Source organism: Globicephala melas, chromosome X (genome assembly GCF_963455315.2).
Source record: "Globicephala melas chromosome X, mGloMel1.2, whole genome shotgun sequence".
NCBI classification, from domain to species: domain Eukaryota; kingdom Metazoa; phylum Chordata; class Mammalia; order Artiodactyla; family Delphinidae; genus Globicephala; species Globicephala melas.
In genome coordinates this window covers 68,924,179-68,942,410 of record NC_083335.1, presented here as the reverse complement: position 1 = coordinate 68,942,410, position 18,232 = coordinate 68,924,179, and the positions used below count along the sequence as shown (strand labels likewise).

General features: G+C 47.5%; 1 protein-coding gene across 7 annotated transcripts in view; it reads left to right on the top strand.

Moving 5' to 3' along the window:
* DLG3 (discs large MAGUK scaffold protein 3) overlaps positions 1 to 18,232 on the top strand; it is a 61,846-nt gene that overhangs the window by 40,744 nt on the left and 2,870 nt on the right. For 4 of the 7 annotated variants that reach the window (XM_070044756.1, XM_070044755.1, XM_030850517.2 and 1 more), the window contains 9 exons: positions 8,624 to 8,800; positions 9,047 to 9,122; positions 9,939 to 10,038; positions 13,809 to 13,850; positions 15,142 to 15,192; positions 15,785 to 15,886; positions 16,672 to 16,844; positions 17,241 to 17,350; positions 17,685 to 17,776. In XM_070044756.1, the coding sequence (XP_069900857.1) occupies positions 8,624 to 8,800; positions 9,047 to 9,122; positions 9,939 to 10,038; positions 13,809 to 13,850; positions 15,142 to 15,192; positions 15,785 to 15,886; positions 16,672 to 16,844; positions 17,241 to 17,350; positions 17,685 to 17,776 (923 nt within the window). Of the gene's footprint in view, positions 1 to 8,623; positions 8,801 to 9,046; positions 9,123 to 9,938; positions 10,039 to 11,346; positions 11,443 to 12,049; positions 12,096 to 13,808; positions 13,851 to 15,141; positions 15,193 to 15,784; positions 15,887 to 16,671; positions 16,845 to 17,240; positions 17,351 to 17,684; positions 17,777 to 18,232 lie in introns of all 7 variants that reach the window. The other 3 variants (XM_060293054.1, XM_060293050.2, XM_060293051.1) reach the window with 3 other exon arrangements.

The window sequence follows — 18,232 nt, the reverse complement described above, 5'->3', positions numbered from 1 at the left end:
GAACAGAGCCCCTCTTTCTGCCCAGTCTAGGGCCTTTGCTCTGCTGGTTAATTTGCCTTCCACACTAGAAAAGTCCACAAAGTATGCCTCTCTTGAGCCTTTTGCTCAGGGTCAGGGTGATTAGATGTTTAACTCAGGCCATTCTGATGTGAAGGTAGTAAAAAGACACAGGGTAGGTTAGAGTTCCAGAGACCTCCAAGTTCTACACTTGTATTTAGTTTATTTATTTATTTCATGAATGAACAAAAGACCTTATCCTCCAAAGCTTGCCAAGAGGCTTGATAGTACATTTGTAGAAATAGCTTTTGAAAGTCTGTTCCGGCTAGCCTGGCTACATTCTTTGCAGTCACAGGACAGCATCAGGCATTTTGGGAGTCCTGGCCTTCTGGCTGGCCATCTGCCATCCCAGTTTTCTTCCCACTCTAGGAAGGAAGTCATGCCCCATCTGTAGTCCTGATTCAAGAAACAATGTCAAAAAAAATGTCAGAAATATTGGCTTGGTCATCAAAGAAGGCTGGAAGGTGCTCCTTCTTCTTCACAAGCAGACATTAATTGTACACTGCTCTGTGCTTAGCCCAGGGTGGTGCTCGGGGGAGCCCAACTTTGTCTTGCTCATTAGTGAGTTTCAGTAGTGGATTAAGATGCCAGCGAGGTAATATTGGCAGGCTTCACTATCTGACAGAATTTGGGAGTGATGATAATCCGCATCTTAAAAAGCAACCACAATTTATGTAGTGTTCAGGGCTACCAGAGGATGGGATAGTTTCCTGTATCAGTGATTCTGGAACTGCCTGTTGCTGGATCATATACAGACACCAGTCCTGGACTTGTAATCCCCTCAGCTGATCCAACAGGTGCTGTGAACCCTGAATATTCACACACTGTGGGTCTGTGAATGCCCCTCTAACTTCATAATTGCTCTCTAAGGCCTGAGACTCTGAGGTAGACTAAGGAGAAGAGTGCCCTCCCCTGTTCTCCATGTTCCCTTCTTCAAGGTGTGCAAGGGACTCCTGACTTGCTGCCAGCTGCACTTGCTCCTCCTGTGATGACCCACCTTGTGTCTATCTGAGTACGCAAGTTTGGACTTTTGAGTTGCTCTTCAGGAGCTGCGAGAAATTTTAACTCTTGCACTAAGGTCAAGGGCCGATTTACAGCTCTCTGTGCATCCTTTAGATGGACTAGGCAAGGGAGGGGCTGCTGAATTTTTAAGTAATATGTGCCCTTTATCTGGTACTTTCTGTCTCAGGCAGCTTGGGCTGCTGTAACAAAATACTATAGGCTGAGTGCTTGAACAATAGACATTTATTCCTCACAGTTCTGGAGGCTGGGAAGTCCAAGTTCTAGGTGCTGGCAAATTCAGGTTATGGTGAGCCCCCTCCCCCCTTCCTGGCTTGTAGATGACCACCTTCTTGCTATGTCCTCGTGTGGCCTTTCCTGGGTGTGTTCTGAGGAGAAACAGGTCTCTCTGTCTCCTCCTCTTCTCATAAAGGACTAATGTTAGGATGAGGGCCCCTCCCTCATGACCTAATCTAAACCTAATTGCCTTCCAAAGGCCCCACCTCCAATTACCATTACATTGGGGGTTAGGGCCTCAACAAATGAACTTGGAGGGGGGAACCCAAACATTCAGCCCATAACACTGACCAAAGGAAGAAATCGATGTCTCCCAACTGGTATGGGAGGGATATACAGTGGAAGAACACTGCAGGATAGTAACTGGGAGGGTGTTCTGTGCTCCCTGCCCCAGCTTGGTCTCATCCACCATTCACGAGCATCATACGTGGCCTCAGTCCTCAAAGGGCTTTCCCCAAAGGGATATAATATGAAAGATTAGAAAACTGCAAGAGTTAAATAGCAATAAACAGAAAATATAAAGAAAGATCACTGCTAAATACGTAGTATGAATTTGGAAGAAGGAAATTTGGAGTGGGCAGGGTCACAGAGAAGGGTGGAACTTGGGTTGGGCCTCAGAGGAGCTGCTGATGGCGCAAGGGGACAGGCAGAGCCTCCCAGGCCAGACAGATGGCTGGGTCCACAGGCAAAGAGGTGGGCACACTACTAGGTGAGTACATGGAAGCAGCTACTTGCCTTTGAGGCTGTAGTGCTGAAGTGCTGTTGTTTACTTTGCTTTGAGAAACCTGCCTGACCGGTTTCCTCGGTATTTGCCATTTTCTTTGCATTCCTGTTCACTAAGACACCAGGGTGTCTGGGCCAGATGCGTATGATTTCTCTGAATCTTTCAGACCCTAAACTTTAAATTTTAGGACCCGAACTGCAGAGACTTTGGGCCTGGTAATCTGTTTACTTTGAGCTGATTATATTCCTGCTTTCCCACTTGGCAGTGAGGTCCCAGCTGAAAGGAAGATTAGGCAAAGTCCTCTGGAGCGTGTGCATCATCCCTGTGGGCAGCTCTTAGGGGATACTATTTGAAAGGTCACCACTTAAACAACATATCTTTCAAGACCTTTGACAACACCTTCTCCTTAGGAAAGACAGGCAGCGGCATTTAAAGCTGCCGCGCTGAAACTTAGCTTGGGAACTCCAACCTGCAGACCCTGGGAAGTGAGCATCTGCTTTTCGTGCTGCTGTGACTTGGCTCCAGAAGGTGGCTTCATCGCCCACTTTCTGTTTTTACGTGCCACATTTTACCTGGGACATGCTCTTTACCCTGCTCTCAAGATAAATCAGTATTTTCTGGCCTGGCCATGATGTTTGAGAAGTTGTGGGAAAACCCAAGATCTGGCTCTCCTTTGCTTCACAGAGGTACATGGCCATAACCAAGGAGAACATATTCAGGGTTGACGTCAATAATCTTCTATGTAGACCACTCACTGTGATCTTAGGCTGTGGATGGTAATATTTCCATAAGCTTTGTTCTTTCCCGACATAGTGTTTCCTTCTGACCTGACCAGTCCTTAACTTGGAGGCCCCCATGAGATTCTTTATATTTACACCCAGGAAGGATAAGGAGTTTCTGAGGCTTCTAGTCTCCCAACACACCATCTTGTCAATAAGCTCACACACATGAGATGGGACCAAGGTGACGGAGTAGTTAATTATGGTCTTTTTTTAGGTGTCCGGAGAAAACAGGTGTTGCTTTTTTTTTTCTGCTCACTCTTGGTTTGAGTCAGAGGTTGAAAAGGTTGGTTGCTGTGTCATCTGGGCCCTGCATGTGTAGGATTTTGGCTCCAGGACAGTTGTTCAGTCTGATTTAAAAGGGGAGGTACGTTACTGCCTTGACTTTCCTTAGTGCTTGCCCTAAGGATAAAAAGGGGCGGGCAGGAGGATATATTCATGTTGTGGAGAAAGGTGTTCTTTGATCCTCTTATCAAGCCTGACTAGAGGCATTTGTAACAAGGTGCCAATCCCTGTCACTTCCTTAGGCTTCTAGGCTGTTCCTAAGAGAGACTGTTATTGCTAGAAGGCCACAGTTTAGCATGCCTCTTAAAGATCTTAGGTAGGTAGTCAATATTTTTTCAAAATTTATTAAGGTCTAATTTGCATACTTTTTCCTATTACATGAAATACATGTCATTTGAAAGGTGGTTTGACTTTACTACTCAGGCTTGTTCTCTTTTACTGGATTACTTCCCACGTGAAAGTTTAGCCTGGTAATGATTTTTTTTTTAATTTATTTGGTTGCACCAGGTGTTAGTTGCAGCACGTGGGCTCCTTAGTTGCGGCACATGGGCTTCTTAGTCGTGGCACGGGAACTCTTAGTTGCAGCATGCGTGTGGAATCTAGTTCCCTGACCAGGGATCGAACCCGGGCCCCCTGCATTGGGAGCGTGGAGTCTTAACCACTGCGTCACCAGCCTGGTAATGATTTAAAAAAAAAAAAAAGCAAAAAAAAAAGAAAAAGTGAGGCAATGAAGTCGGTCACACAAGGCCTCCTAAATGAATGCCAGACTCCTTAGCTGGACTCCAGGCTGTCCACAGGCAGGCCCTGGCCAACCGCTCTCCCGAGTGCCCTGCGGTGAGGCCAAACGTGGGTGCTGCTGACCCCGGTACACACCCTGGGCTGCTTGCCTCCGAGCTTCTGCTCATGCTGTTCCTTCTAGCCGGAAGGGCCTCTCCCCATCTCTGTCTTTGAAATCTGAACCGTCATCGAGGAGGCCCAGTTCAAAGTTAACACCTCCCCATAGATTCCCCAAGCTTGCTGTGACCTATGCTCCCTCTGAAGGCTTTTAGGCCTTGGTTTGTCCTGCCCTTGTGCCTCTCGCTATGACACACTGTCAGCATACTCCACAAGGCCAAGACTCATTTTGCTTCTATATCTCCCTTCTGTCAAACACAGTGCCCCAAAGTAGAATCAGTGAGTATGTAAATAATGGAAGAAAGATATTTTCCAGACATAGCCAAGTGGACAGTTAGCTTTTTTTTTTTCTTTTTTAAAAATGTGACCGTGACTTAGACCTCACAAAATTTTTCTGAGATTTAAGAGCCCTGGTCTGAGAGTTAACCATCATACAACTCTAAGATGAGGCCCTGTGCATCTCTGGGACTGGTTTTCATTGTCTATGAGGTACTTTTCAAGCTCTTAGTCAGACAAACTTTCAGCAGGAAGAGATTTGGAAAACAAATCAAGATCATGACAATGGAAGAAGGACTGTTGAAGGAATTAGGAATGTTTAGCCTGGTAGAGAAGACCTAGGAAGGACTCAGACTCATTGAATGTTTGCACTGGAAAGAAATTTAGAGAATATCAAAGGAATTTCCTTTATTAGATAGGAAGTGGGGTGAAATGACCCTTGAGGTTTCAGTGTTCTGCAGAGCTCTTCTCATTTGCTGTTCCAATTGATAGAAAAGGAAATTCTTGTCAATTCACCTTTTACGTTCTCAACTGAGAATGATATTGTAGTTCAGAATTTCAAATTCAAGTTTTAGGCTGCTATGTTTTTAACAAAATCATCGTTTAAAAAAAGCATTGTCCATTCTGTTGTTCACTATTGCTCATTCACAAATTCATCAGATAGAATGTAGGTAAACTTAGGTACTACATTTTATTGGAAAATTGCCTTTTTTTGCCAGGGAACTTAGAGCCAAACAGGTTCCTCATCTGAAGTAAATGACTCAAGTCAGGTGCCTGGTTTATTGACTCCCCCAGCCCTTTTTATTTTCTTTTTTAAAAGTGCCTAGAACAGTGGTGTCTGTTCATATTAGATGCTGATAAATATTTGCTTAATTAATGAGTATCCTTAAGAACAGACTATTGTATCATCATTTAAAATATTAGTTTTGAAGAATAGTCAATGATATGGGAAATATTAATGATACAATTTCAAGTGACAAGTAAGGTTGCAAAATTGTGTATACACACCATGTTTGTAACTTAGAGAAATATGTACTTTTTGATTTGTGTGTTTATTATGCAATATTATACAATACCACAACAGTATGAAGAATTACTTCTAAGTTACATTAAATGTGATTTTTCTATTTTTAGGCTTTATATTTTTCAAATATTCTATAATGAGCTTTTATTAATTTAATTTTTAATGAAATTAATGCATATGGATAGTTTAAAATGTCAAATATTACAATAGCATATGCAAAAAATTTAATCCCTTGCCTATTCACCCCCTTTCTTGCTACACAAAGGTAACTGCTTTCGAATATTTTAACTGTAACAAAAAGAAATAGTAAATCTAAATAGCCTTCTATGTGTTAAATAAGGGAGTTACAAAATAATAGGGATGTAGAAATATAGTCAAATGAAAAATCAGGCATTTATTTCCACCAGGAAAAAAAACAATAGAGGACTTCCCTGGTGGTGCAGTGGTTAAGAATACGCCTGCCAATGCAGGGGACACGGGTTCAAGCTCTGGTCTGGGAAGATCCCACATACTGTGGCACAACTAAGCCCGTGCGCCACAGCTACTGAGCCTGCGCTCTAGAGCCTGTGAGCCACAACTGCTGAGCCCATGTGCCACAGCTACTGAAGCCCACACGCCTAGAGCTCGTGGTCCGCAACAAGAGAAGCCACCACAATGAGGAGCCCACATACCAGCACAAAGAGTAGCCCCCCTCTCGCGGCAACTAGAGAAAGCCCACACGCAGCAACGAAGACCCAACGCAGCCAAACATAAATAAACAAATTTGTTTTAAAAAAAACAACAATAGAAAAAGTTTATAGGAAAGGAGGGGTAGTCATCTATGAACACCACTTACATAATGATGTAAAATTAAATATTGTTTAACCAAAAAAATGTGATGTAACTAAATTGGGAGGGCAGGGGGAAAAGAATGGGTGAGTGCTATAGAAGACCGATACATAATGTCTAAAATGTAAAAAACAAAGCAAGAAGAAGCAGTTGTTTAGAAATATGTTAGAAAAGAAAAAGAAACAGCTAAAATATTTGAAAGCAGTTCCTTTTTAAATTGAGTTACATTTTTTGAAAGTCGTAAAAGGAACACATGCCTGTGGTTTAAAAACAAACCAAACAGTTCCATTCCTGACAGGCAGTGGGAACTGCTGGCATTCTTGTTGCCTTGGATCTGTGCTTATTTTGTTTTTACTTAGCTCGTGTTATGTGTTTTAATATTGTAAAGTATCCAAAATTCATCTTGGAAGTAAACTGACCTATTAGTTTTATTTAAATCTCAGACGTTTAATCAATTACCAATAATTGGATTCCTCATCCAGAAAATGTTTACATCAACTTTACTGTATGTACTCCAGCTTCTTACTGCTGTTGCCAAAGGTCAGTATGGTTCTGTGAGGTGCTAAAATATATATTGGATTGTCCCTTTTATGTTTTAAACTTGTAACCAGTAAACTCTCCCTTCTAATCTTCTACAGCCTCATCCTAATCTCTCCTAACTCATTTCAACATCTTCTTCCTTCCCTCTCCAAACTAATTTGTGCGGAATCCAAGCTCTGTTCTTTTCCTTACTATATTTGTTTTAATCTTTGAAGCCCATAATGACATTTAGTGTTTCTCATTGTCACTTAAGATAAGGTCTTCACCATGCACGTGTTCGTAGGAAGCTCTGACAGAATAGCTTCCTTGCTTTAGGACACTCAGTTTCCAATGCAGTGCAGACGTGTTCAGATTTGATTCTATCACACAAAGCCCAGAAAGAACCTTGGGGATGGAGGGCCTCCTTAATCTGCTGACCTCAGCCTCTCTCCTTATTGCTTTGAGTGTGTAAATTGAGGGAGATAAAGGGTTTTGGGTCAGAATTTGGGTATTTTCATTTTCAAATACTCTGACAGTGACTTCTTAAGGATTCCATTTTAAGAAGTTTAAGATGTAGATGGGTGTTTCACGCTCCACAGTTTTATGACCTTCTGCATTTCATTTGGGCCGGCCTGCACGTGGGGAAATAGTATGTTTTACTTTGCAGCTTCCCTCTGAGCCACAGACCACTGTATTGCAGGTAGAAGTCTAAGTCTTGGAACTAGTTCTGGGAAATCTGCTGGGCTGTATGTGCAAAGGTGTTAACAGAGAATATGAAGAAGACAGAGCCTAGATTACAAGTAGAAAAATACAAACTTTTCACTGAAATCACCCATTTGTGGTGACTGCGTATGAGGAGAGATCCAGTGGATGAGAAAAGTAGACACTTTCGTGTAGATGTGTCTGTTCCCTGAGCAGGGGAGCTCTGCTGTCAAGTACCAGCTTCACCAGAGCCGAAGTCAGCAGTCTATCCTGAAGGATTGAGCTTGCAGCTTTGGTTTAAATGTTCCTTCAAATCCGCCCCCTTTCCCTGCTATCTCATCATATATGAGGTCAGATTAATGTTCCTAAGTCTCTTTGGATGTGTCACTTCCTTACCTCCCGAATCTTCAGGGGTCACTAGATCAGGTCTATTCAAGACCTTCCAAAATTGGCACCAGACCTTTATTTCCAGCCTCATTTTCCATGACTCTCAGCTGCAACCAGGCTGGTCTCCTCCTTTTTTTCAAGCCTAGATGGAATAGCTCTCTCCCCACCTTCTCCTACCCTCCCCTTTAATCTTTACTCTGCATGTCTTATCAGAGGACCTGGCTTCTGTCCCAGTTAGTTTGGTGTGTGACCTCAGTCAAATTATTCTTCCTCCTTGAGCCTCCGTTTCCCCGTATATGAGAGAGAGAGACTGAACTGGGAGACTTCTTTAGAGGGGCCCCTTCAACTTTATCCTTGTGCGGGGTCAACATCAGCCTCAGCTTTTTCTTTCGCTGCCCCAGGATGCACGGCCCTTTTCTCTTTTGTATTTCTACAGCATTTACCATTCATTGTTTGGGATTGTAGTTAACATTTTTGTGTCCTATCTTCAACTACTTTTTAAAGATTTGTTGTAAACTGAGACAGCCCATTGGCAGAACTAACTTGTTTCCCTAGGACGTGGCTGAGGGAGAAGACTAGCGAGGGTGTTCTGCTTTGGACTCACACTTCATGTCCAGAAGCTGGGAGGAGATGGGACTCGTGAAAGATTGTTTTCCCTTATGCCCCTTGTTGGGAGAATGGGATATTTACAATGTCAAGACTGAAAGAAGGATGCAGTCTCCCACAGAATTCCTTCTGGTCTGCTGTAAGGCTGCTGGGTGTGTGCTGGCTCTTTGGGTTGACCTTCCTCTGCCATCCTTCCACCTATTTAGGGTTGAGATGACCATTTCATCTTTCACTGTTTGTTTCCAGGGCCTTGTTTGATTATGACCGGACTCGGGACAGCTGCCTGCCGAGCCAAGGCCTCAGCTTCTCCTATGGTGACATTCTACATGTCATTAACGCCTCTGATGATGAGTGGTGGCAGGCGAGACTGGTGACCCCCCATGGAGAAAGTGAGCAAATTGGTGTGATCCCCAGTAAGAAGAGGTGAGTCGTCATGATCATGAGAGAGGTTTTCCTTCCCCTGTTCCTGGTATTGATTTCTTTTTTACCTATTATACTATAAGTTGCTTGAGAGCAGTGGATGTGCTTTATTACTCCTTTTTGGTAGAGAGCTGGTGCTCAGGACATGGTTACGATTCAGTGAGTCAAAGATGGCTGCTGTGCCCACTGCAGCCCACTGCTGAGACCATGCACTGGCAGTAACAGGACTTCTTTCTGACTCCAAAACAGGGTGGAAAAGAAAGAAAGGGCTCGATTGAAAACCGTGAAGTTTCATGCCAGGACGGGGATGATTGAGTCTAACAGGGTAAGTGGGGATCCCCAAGGAAGTCAGCCACATGTGAAGAGGCATAAGAAGCTTGAAGTCTGTCTGGTGGATAAGAAAACTGGCGAGCACAAAAGAATATCTCTTTTTCAGGGCGCTGGCTCTGTCCTATCAGAATACTGACTGCTTTTCACAAAGCAGAGAGAGCGGGCACCCAACCTCTACAGCCAGTGTATACTCCTTCCCCCTGGGTAACTGGCTCTTGAAGATGTGTTGGAGTTGGACTGTTTGGAAGGCTGACTTTCTTGGGGCACATGAAACCACTTGTGGGTGTCTCCCTGGCTGTAGACCCTTTCGGAGCTGTGGGGACCCTGAACAGAGCCTGGCCTTGTCATCCAGCCAGCAAGGCCAGCCCCAGAGCTCCGACCGCCCTTCAGACCGAACGAGGCATGAGGGCTCTGTCCATTCACCCCTTTTCTTCTGTGAGCTTCACAGGCCAAAGAACTTCTGGAGCGGTAGAGGGAAGAGAGACACGGAGTAGATGACTCTGTGTGTATCAGTGGCACCTTAGGGCATGTGTCCAGGAGGCTACAGTGACCTTTATCCTTTAGGAAGTACCAGTGAGTGCTGTGAGTCTGGATTAGGTAGAAACCTCTAACATCCCTACAACATTTTCCTGTAAACATAATTTTCCTCTTACATCAACTTTCATTTAATCTCATAGACTCCATTTGTGAGAGATGGTCTTTTGTTTAGCTCACCATTGTCTCCATTTTAGTTTTTCTTGCATGCTTTAAAATCCATTGTTCTGTTTTTTTTTCTTCTGTCCTTCCCCTCCATGTTCATGTTCTTTCACAGTCGATCAAAACGAAACGTAAAAAGAGTTTCCGCCTCTCTCGAAAGTTTCCATTTTACAAGAGCAAAGAAAACATGGCCCAGGAGAGCAGCGTACAGGAACGTAAGTAGCAGCAGGGAACAGAGAGCAGGCCACCCACAGCCCCGCCCTCTCTTCCTCATTTGCACCGAAGACTGGGAAAGTGTGTGTGGGTATGGGTGTGGGTGTGTATGTGTCCGTGTGTGTCGGTCCCCCGTCTATCCGCCATGTGTGCATGCGTGTGAGTGTGTGTGTGTGTGTGTACCTGCTTATTTGCAGAGTCAGGGTAGAAATTGGTCTGCACAGGGAGACGTTGGGTCTTTTTTGTCCAGCTCCTCGCTCTGAAAGAATGTTGGAGGCTCTGAGGTTCCAGGGCTTGCCCACCAGAAAGTCGCTGGCACTGGCGTTGGGAGTGCATGGCTGAGCTCTGCTGTGGTGGTGATGAGCGGTTATCAGCTATAGGGTCAAGTTCAGAAAAATGGTTTTTCAAGAAAACCAAGTCTAGGGACTCGGTGTTGCTCTCCTGGCTTCTTCCTCTTGTGTTTTCTTTCCCTTATCTTCACTCATCTATGTCAAGAGAAGAGCCTTTTCTTCCCTGGACACCTGGAGTTGGGCCTACTTCTTGAATTACATGCACGTGCATATGCGTGTAATGCCTAGGGACGTTCACACAGCTCTAACAGACTCACTGTCTTCCCAGAGTGTTACAGAGCCAGCTTTCAAAATAAAATCCTTCTTGCTTAAACGAATTGACACCGAACGGGGTTTACTAAACATTGTCCAAATAAAGGTTTATTGAGCAACACAAAGCTGGTTTGATAGAAAAGGCCATAAAGCTGGGCTGAATGAACTTGCCATCCTGAGAAATATTCTCTTTCTACCATGTGCCTCAGAAATTAACTGCTCTCACCCTAACCTTAAATACCAGGTCAGGCTGCTAAAGTATTTCTCGCATGGCTCATGGTGAATTGTAAACCTCTCCTCTTCTGCCTCACAAGGAGGGGTCTCGGGGTCCTGAGCTGTTGGGACAGCAGGAGACTGACTCGTTCCGATAGGGAATGTCCTTTTTCTAGGCCAGCATGTTTCATGGTCATGGGATACATAGGTCATCAGTGTCTGGGGTGGCAGCTAGTAGATTACAATGGTGCCCTCATCCAGATGCAGGTTAGGGCTCACAGTTCTGGGTAGCTCAATAAGGAGCACTAGGTGCAGTAGGAGACGGTCTGAGACAGAGGCCTGAGGTGAGGTCACCATAGTTCGTTCACCAGACAATTCCAGAACTTCCGTGCTGAGCCCAGCCTGGGGAGGCTTCGCTGTTGGGCGGCCCAGCTGAACGGGGGAGGGGAGTGGCTGCTGGATAAGCGTTGAAACTGCCTAGTGCTTATTCTCCAGAAGCTGAGCTCATCCCCTGTGGTCTGCAGAACTCAGGTCAGCTTGGAAGCCCACACCTCAGACTGCACGAAGCTTTCCCTGAAGGGTTTGGACAGAGTGAGTCAGTATTGGACGAAAGCTCCTTGGGATGATGATAATTCTGCCAGCCTGTCTGCCACACATAGATGTTTGACTTTTCATTCACCCTCAGAGGGAAATGGTGATTTCAGGGGCAAAGCAGAGATGGCTGTGTAACTACACACTTAGTCAAAGCAGGTGTTCCAAGCCTTGGTAAGTCACCTGTCTGTCCTGTCGGCCTGTAGGCTATATATAGACCACCTCAAAAAGGTCATCCGCTCCAGGGCCTTTTGGCAGCAAATTGGGCAGCATGAAGTCCAGGTATCATATATGACCTGGGATGTTCTTTCTGTAGCAAAGTTCTTAACCTGGCTATATTTATAGGTCTTCATAGTATTTCATACTTCTGTCACTGATGCTCACCTGGCTCTGTATTCTTCCTTCCCCTTGTCTTTTTTCTCTATTTTCTGTCTTCTCCCCAATTCTTTCCCTCCCTCCCTCCTTCCCTCCCTCCTTCCCTCCCTCCCTCCTTCCCTCCCTCCCTCCCTCCCTCCCTCCCTCCCTTCCTCCCTTCCTCCCTTCCTCCCTCCCTTCCTCCCTCCCTCCCTCCCTCCCTCCCACTTTGTTCTGCTGTCTGTGAAATTAGGACTTCCCTGGGTTAAGTGACGATTATTATGGAGCAAAGAACCTGAGTAAGTCAAACTTACATACTGTTAACTGTATTTCTGGCATGAGTGGAGTTGCTGGGGTTGGGGTATAGGGGACATGGGTGAGGGCAAAGGGCGGAGGGGAGGGCAGTGAGAGAATTTGTGAGAACTGGTACCACAGCAGGAGGAATTAGAAGTGGCTCTGAATGTCACACTTTTGCTCTGGATCCCTGGTACCCTAATAAAAGCCTATCATTCATGTCTCTTTTTTTCCTTTTGTACCTTGAAATGGTGTGGAGCCGTCTTGGCATCCCACCTTATAAGTGAGGGGGGGCAAGAAGTGCTTCTCCAGAGGTGACCACTCAGCTCATCTCTAACCTATTGTTGAGGTGAGGGGTGCCCGCCTGTTGTATTCTTCTTCCAGTGACGCAGCACTAAAGAATTGGACTTAAGAATTAGCTGTTTCAGTCTCTCTAAACAGGGGGTAAGAGTACCGTGAAGCCCTTTACCCAGCGTACATCTGGGATGTCCCAGAAGGTTCAGGGGCCTCAGGAGATGGCTGTGGGCTGGCTCCCCACAGAGCATCTCTAAGGGGCTGAGCAGGTGGGAGCCTCGACAGCATTTTCTGGACTATATATATTTAGTGCTTTAGCTTGGGAAAACCCTGACCAACCTCTCCCCTCTGGAAAATAATCCTAGACTTGAAAAAGGAAGGGACCTAGATGACAGGGCCTTAGCCTCCCTGCTGTGCACACAGGCACGTGCACACACATGCGGCCGTGCCGGGCAGGTTCTGTTAGTGGATACTCTGCTTCCATAAGTAATAAAGGCGTGAGGGTAAAGGAGCTTCATCGGGGGGTTGCTCAGGAACTAGCATGGGTGGTGACTCAGCCAGTCCTTCCTGGGGGCCACAGCATATCACGGTCTGGAATAGTGTCATCTTGGCTGAAACGAGCAGTGTCTCACTCCATAGTTCGTTGTTTCCATGTTCCATCTTCATTCGACTGTCGTCTTGGGAGCGATGGGCTTTCTTTGGGCCAAACTGTGCTCTGTGCCTCCTGCAAGTGCGGCTGCTGGGCCCGCTCAGATGCGGGGAGGCCCCGACAGTCTGAGACAGGAGAATCGTCTTGTCTTCCCAGTGTTCTTCTTCATTTGTTGTCTCTGTGTTGTGACGTGTCTGTCTTCTCCTGGACGGAGGAGCATCCCCTTTCACCGCTGGGGCCAAGCCCTCTTTCCAGGTAGCAGCAGCAGGAGGGCTCTTGGTTCCACCCATTGGCCAACACGTCATTCCCTGCTGATTGCTCAACCAACCCAGTGCTTAGCCTCTTAGTCGTGCACAATTCTGTACTTCAGGGGTTCTATGTGGGGAGGAAATTCAAGAGCAGCCTGGTCGCTGGGCTTCTCTTTGCTACTGTCACTGCCTGTCTAGCATTGGGAGGTGCATTTTGGGATAGGATTTGGAAACCATCCAAGTCAGTTCTTCTGATTCAGATGAAGAGGATGCTGCCAAAGATTGGAAGCTGGTAGTCTGTAGGGAGGGCCTTGGCAGCCCCAGAGGGCCCTGGGGACAAGTGCGAGGTGGCCGGGGCTCAGGATTGGAGCTGTGCCTCCCAGCTGGTAGCCTGATGTGGCAGGCCTCCCGTGGCCTGACTTGGTTGGCAGCTCAGTGTCTGGCTCTTGGAGCATTTGAGTTTTCTGCCGCGTGTGACCTCTCAGTGGTGTGTTCTGAATCGGAGTCTCTTTCTTGTTGGCTTGCAGAGGGAGTGACATCCAACACCAGTGACAGCGAAAGCAGTTCCAGTAAGTGTGTGTCATTCTCCCCCATGTCATGTAGCTCTACCATGTGTCCCAGCCATCCTCATTCCAGCGTTGCACGGCTGCCATTTCTGTTCAGAGGCTACTGCTTCTTTTAGCCATGTACACTTGGAGATCCTGGAAATGCTGTGGCCATTTTGTCCTTATGGGATGGGATTTAGGCTGTGTATTAAAGGGGAGAGCATAAGCCCTGCAGTTCTGGCCAGGACCTGACTTAAAAGCTTCCCTGGGCCCTGGGAAGGCTGAGCAGCCAGTGAGCAAATCCCTGCCGTAGCCACTATGGGCTGTAGGTGCTGCCAGTTTTACAGATTTGCTCAGAGACCAAAAGAAGAATGGCTCCTGTGGGATACTGTTCTGAATTGCCTTTCCAGGTCACTAGTACTCCCTGGGTTAAGGCTTGGTGTCCTTACCTTTTAGCTGGGCTAAATGACCAGATGACTGCCCAGTTTTCCTTCAGAGATCCTGTGACCAGGCCAGAGAAGCCACAATTCAAGCCGCATGAACTTTGGGACTACTGGCCTCTCAGGAGTTGTGGCTGGAGGCCCTGAGAATGCATCCTGGGGCTTGATGCAGATATCGCTGCCTTCCCCGGCACTGCCGTCGGCCACTTTGGGACCTCCTAGCGCCCAGTACCACGTCTCTTGGTGACTGTTTTAGGAAGAGCTCATCACTGCTAGGATAGATGGAGCTCTACCGTGAGGGGAGAGCAGTGCTCAGCACTGCTCTTAAAGGGCACTGAGGACCTTAGCCCAGCCTTGTGCCACTTTTCTGGTTGCTTCTTCCAGTGAAGGGGAGATAGGTAGACCCTTAAAAGGGGCAAAGTTTAGCTGCATCTTTGGGGACCTGCATGAGTGCCCTGACTCCCTTGCCTGCAGATGAGGGGACACAGGCAGTGTGTCTCGACCAGTTGACGCTTTCCTGTGATTCTCACCAGAGCAAGAAGGCAGCTGAGCACAGTAGAATATTACCTATAAGAAGAGTTCCGAGAAATTGAGGTGGCTTTTGGTGGAGGCTTCATGGCTTCTGGGTCATGTCCCTTTGCTCAGCTATATTTCACTGAACAAGAGGACTCCTGACTCCTGTCCCAGGGGCGGTGAAGGTCTTCCTGTGCTTTCTTGCCAATGGGAAGTAGATAGGCCCAAGGGCAGGTGTTAGCAAGTACCAGCTGACAAGGCTGTTTTCTGGCAGAGGTGGGGGTGAAGTGAACGTTGTAGGGAGATGAGGACACAGGGAGGCAGATGATAAAGTGCTAACATGTCTCCCTTTTTTGTTGCAGAAGGACAAGAGGATGCTATTTTGTCATATGAGCCAGTGACACGGCAAGAAAGTAAGCCCCCTTCTGAGAGCCTTGCCTTTGAGCCAGTCTGGTGGTCATGGGGCCCGGCCCAGTGGTTGGCCGTGGCGGCAGAGGGGTGAAGGTGGGGGAGTAGGAGGGCAGCCAGTCCCTGGATGCCTCCTTCTCATCTACTTCTTCCTAGCGTTAGAACAGGGAAGGCCACCCAGCGTGCACCCCTCACTATACCTTTGCTTGCTGCCGGGATGCTTTCCGAAGGATAGGACAGATTGAAAAGGATGGCAGAGGTCGCTTTCAGTGGATGTGGCCACTGCTAAAAGAGAGGCTTCGGTCCCTCCCTTCCGTGGCTGCTCTGAAAACCCTTGCTCAGCTGTTGGTGCCCATGCAGAGATTTCTCCTGAATCTGTTGGAAAGGGAGATGCTTCTGGTTTCATACTTGCCTTGGACTTAGATATTCTCAAATTAAAGGCTCTTTGATGTCTTTGTAGTTAAAAGGCAGAATGGCTGAAGATGTGCTCTCCCGTCTGAGCAGTGGCTCCAGAGCCTCAGTGCTCCAGGCATACGGGGAGGGACAGCAGGCCGTCTGGTGGGGGCCTCACTGACTGTCTCTGTGCTTGCTCTCCAGTTCACTATGCAAGGCCTGTCATCATCCTGGGCCCAATGAAGGACAGAGTCAACGATGACCTGATTTCGGAGTTCCCGCATAAATTTGGATCCTGTGTACCACGTAAAAGCCCAGGGCATCTTTGGGAGGGAGGCGTTGGTGCCCTGGGAATTGTTGCTCTGATGTTTTATGGAAAGGGCCTGCGGCCAGGTTCTAGGGTTCTCTGGGAACAGGGTGCATCTAACACCCTGGAAGAGGGAGTTCCCTGGTGGTCCAGTGGCTAAGACTCCATGCTCCCAATGCAGGGAGCCCAGGTTCGATCCCTGGTCAGGGAAGTAGATCCCACATGCCGCCACGAAGATGCCGCATGCCACAAGTAAGACCCGGCACAGCTGAAAAAATAGTTTTAAAAAATGTAAAAAGAAAAAACCCACCCTGGAAGAGATTAGGCAGCAACGCATTCCCCCAAAGCTGATGTGGGGAGGATTAAGACATCAGGCCGGCCTGCTCACTCCCTTGGAGAGGAGTTTGAGTCGTGGTGGTTGGGAACGATTGGGCGCTTGGGGGTGCCCAGCCCACGAGGTGTGGGTGCAGCCCTCTGGTCGGCTTGTGAGGCTTGCTGGCTCCTGTACCACGTTTGGCACCCTCTGTCTGCCAGACCTTGGCCCAGGAAACCCCACCTTTCTGGTCCGGTTGAAGCTAAAGCAGATAGCTCCCAGCTTCTAACCTGGCTGTTAGAAGAGATGTAGGCAAGACAAACTTCTTCCCAGCCTCTTTCCCCCGACTCATCTGAAAAGCACTGGAGTGGCCCTGGGGCCCGGCGGTGGTTGGGGGGAACAAGTCAGCTCTCCGGGGCTTGGGGCAGGTCGTTGTCCTTGCACCACAGAGCGTTTCCTCTCTTCCTGCAGATACTACCCGGCCTCGGCGTGATAATGAAGTGGATGGGCAAGACTACCACTTTGTGGTCTCCCGAGAACAGATGGAGAAGGATATTCAGGACAACAAGTTCATCGAGGCAGGCCAATTCAACGATAATCTCTATGGGACCAGCATCCAGTCAGTGAGGGCAGTTGCAGAGAGGGTAAGGAGAGAGGCGGAGGCGGTGGCCCTACGAAATTACCCTCAAAGGGAGCACAGAAATGCTGCAGCCAAAGTTCTGCGTGGATCCTCATCCTTCCAGCACATGGCCCTACCCAGTGGCAGTGCTGACCAACGCCACGCCCACTCCGCGTGTTCCCAGCCCCAGGTTGGAGGCATCTGTCTCCTCTGCGCAACTCACCCCAGAGCGTCACCCACCTGCAGCTTCACATGTGGCCTTGTCTGGGTAGTAGGAGCAAAATGTGGAGCCTGGGTACCTCAGAAGTAGAATCTTCCAGGCCTCTCTGGGTGGCCCCATGTTTCCCGCAGGTGGATGTTTGGGTTAGCACAGGGCGTAGACAGGGACTGGGTGGACTGATGCCAGTCTTTGCTTTTTCAGGGCAAGCACTGCATCTTAGATGTTTCTGGCAATGCTATCAAGAGGCTGCAGCAGTCACAACTTTACCCCATTGCCATTTTCATCAAGCCCAAGTCCATTGAAGCGCTTATGTAAGTATTTGCTGAGACTCTCGGCTAGGAGAGGGCCCTGGAAAGGAAATGAAAAATCAGGTGGTTTGTTGGGCAGGGGTAAGACCCAATGGGTGCTCAGTGGAATGTCTGCGCCCCACCCTGTTCACTGGGGGCTCCTTTGGATTCGAGTGCACTTGCGTGTATTCCTGGTTGAGCTTTCAAACCTGGAAGGTTTGAGGAATGTTGAGCCTTGGGCCGCTGCTGCTCTCAGAGGGCAGCTGAGCAGCTCTTCAGGGAGCCTGGAACAATCCTTTATGTTAATCAAAACATAGAACCTAGTTTTGGGTACTGTTTTCTTCCGTGTCTTTGGCAGGGAAATGAACCGACGGCAGACATATGAACAAGCAAATAAGATCTATGACAAAGCCATGAAACTGGAGCAGGAGTTTGGAGAATACTTCACAGGTGAGTCTCCCCATTGCACAGCTGGGGTAACATGGGAGCAGCTGGACACCTATTCTGTGAGTGTTTCCAAGAGGCCCAGACACCTTGCACAGAATTTCTGGGTGCTTTTGAGCTCAAGCATTGCCAAAGTACTCAAGTGCCCTCCAGCCAGAGGAGTTGAGCCAGTTTCTGGTATCAACCACCATCACCAAATGCTGCCTTTGATCGTTTTTGTTCGTCTTCATGTCCCTCCTAGATTGTAGGCTCCCTGTTTTAGTTTGTTTCCCTCCCTCCCAGGCTCCCCCATCCAGCACTTGTCCTTGCATGTTTTATGTACTGAGTGAATGTTTGTTGATGATGATGATTCCCTGGCGTGGTGTTCAGGCTGTCGTCTGTCAGTGTGTGTGTTTATATGGTCACCTACTTTAGAAGGGTCAGTTCCTAAAAGGTTGGGAAGGTTTCTGTGTAATATGTTGC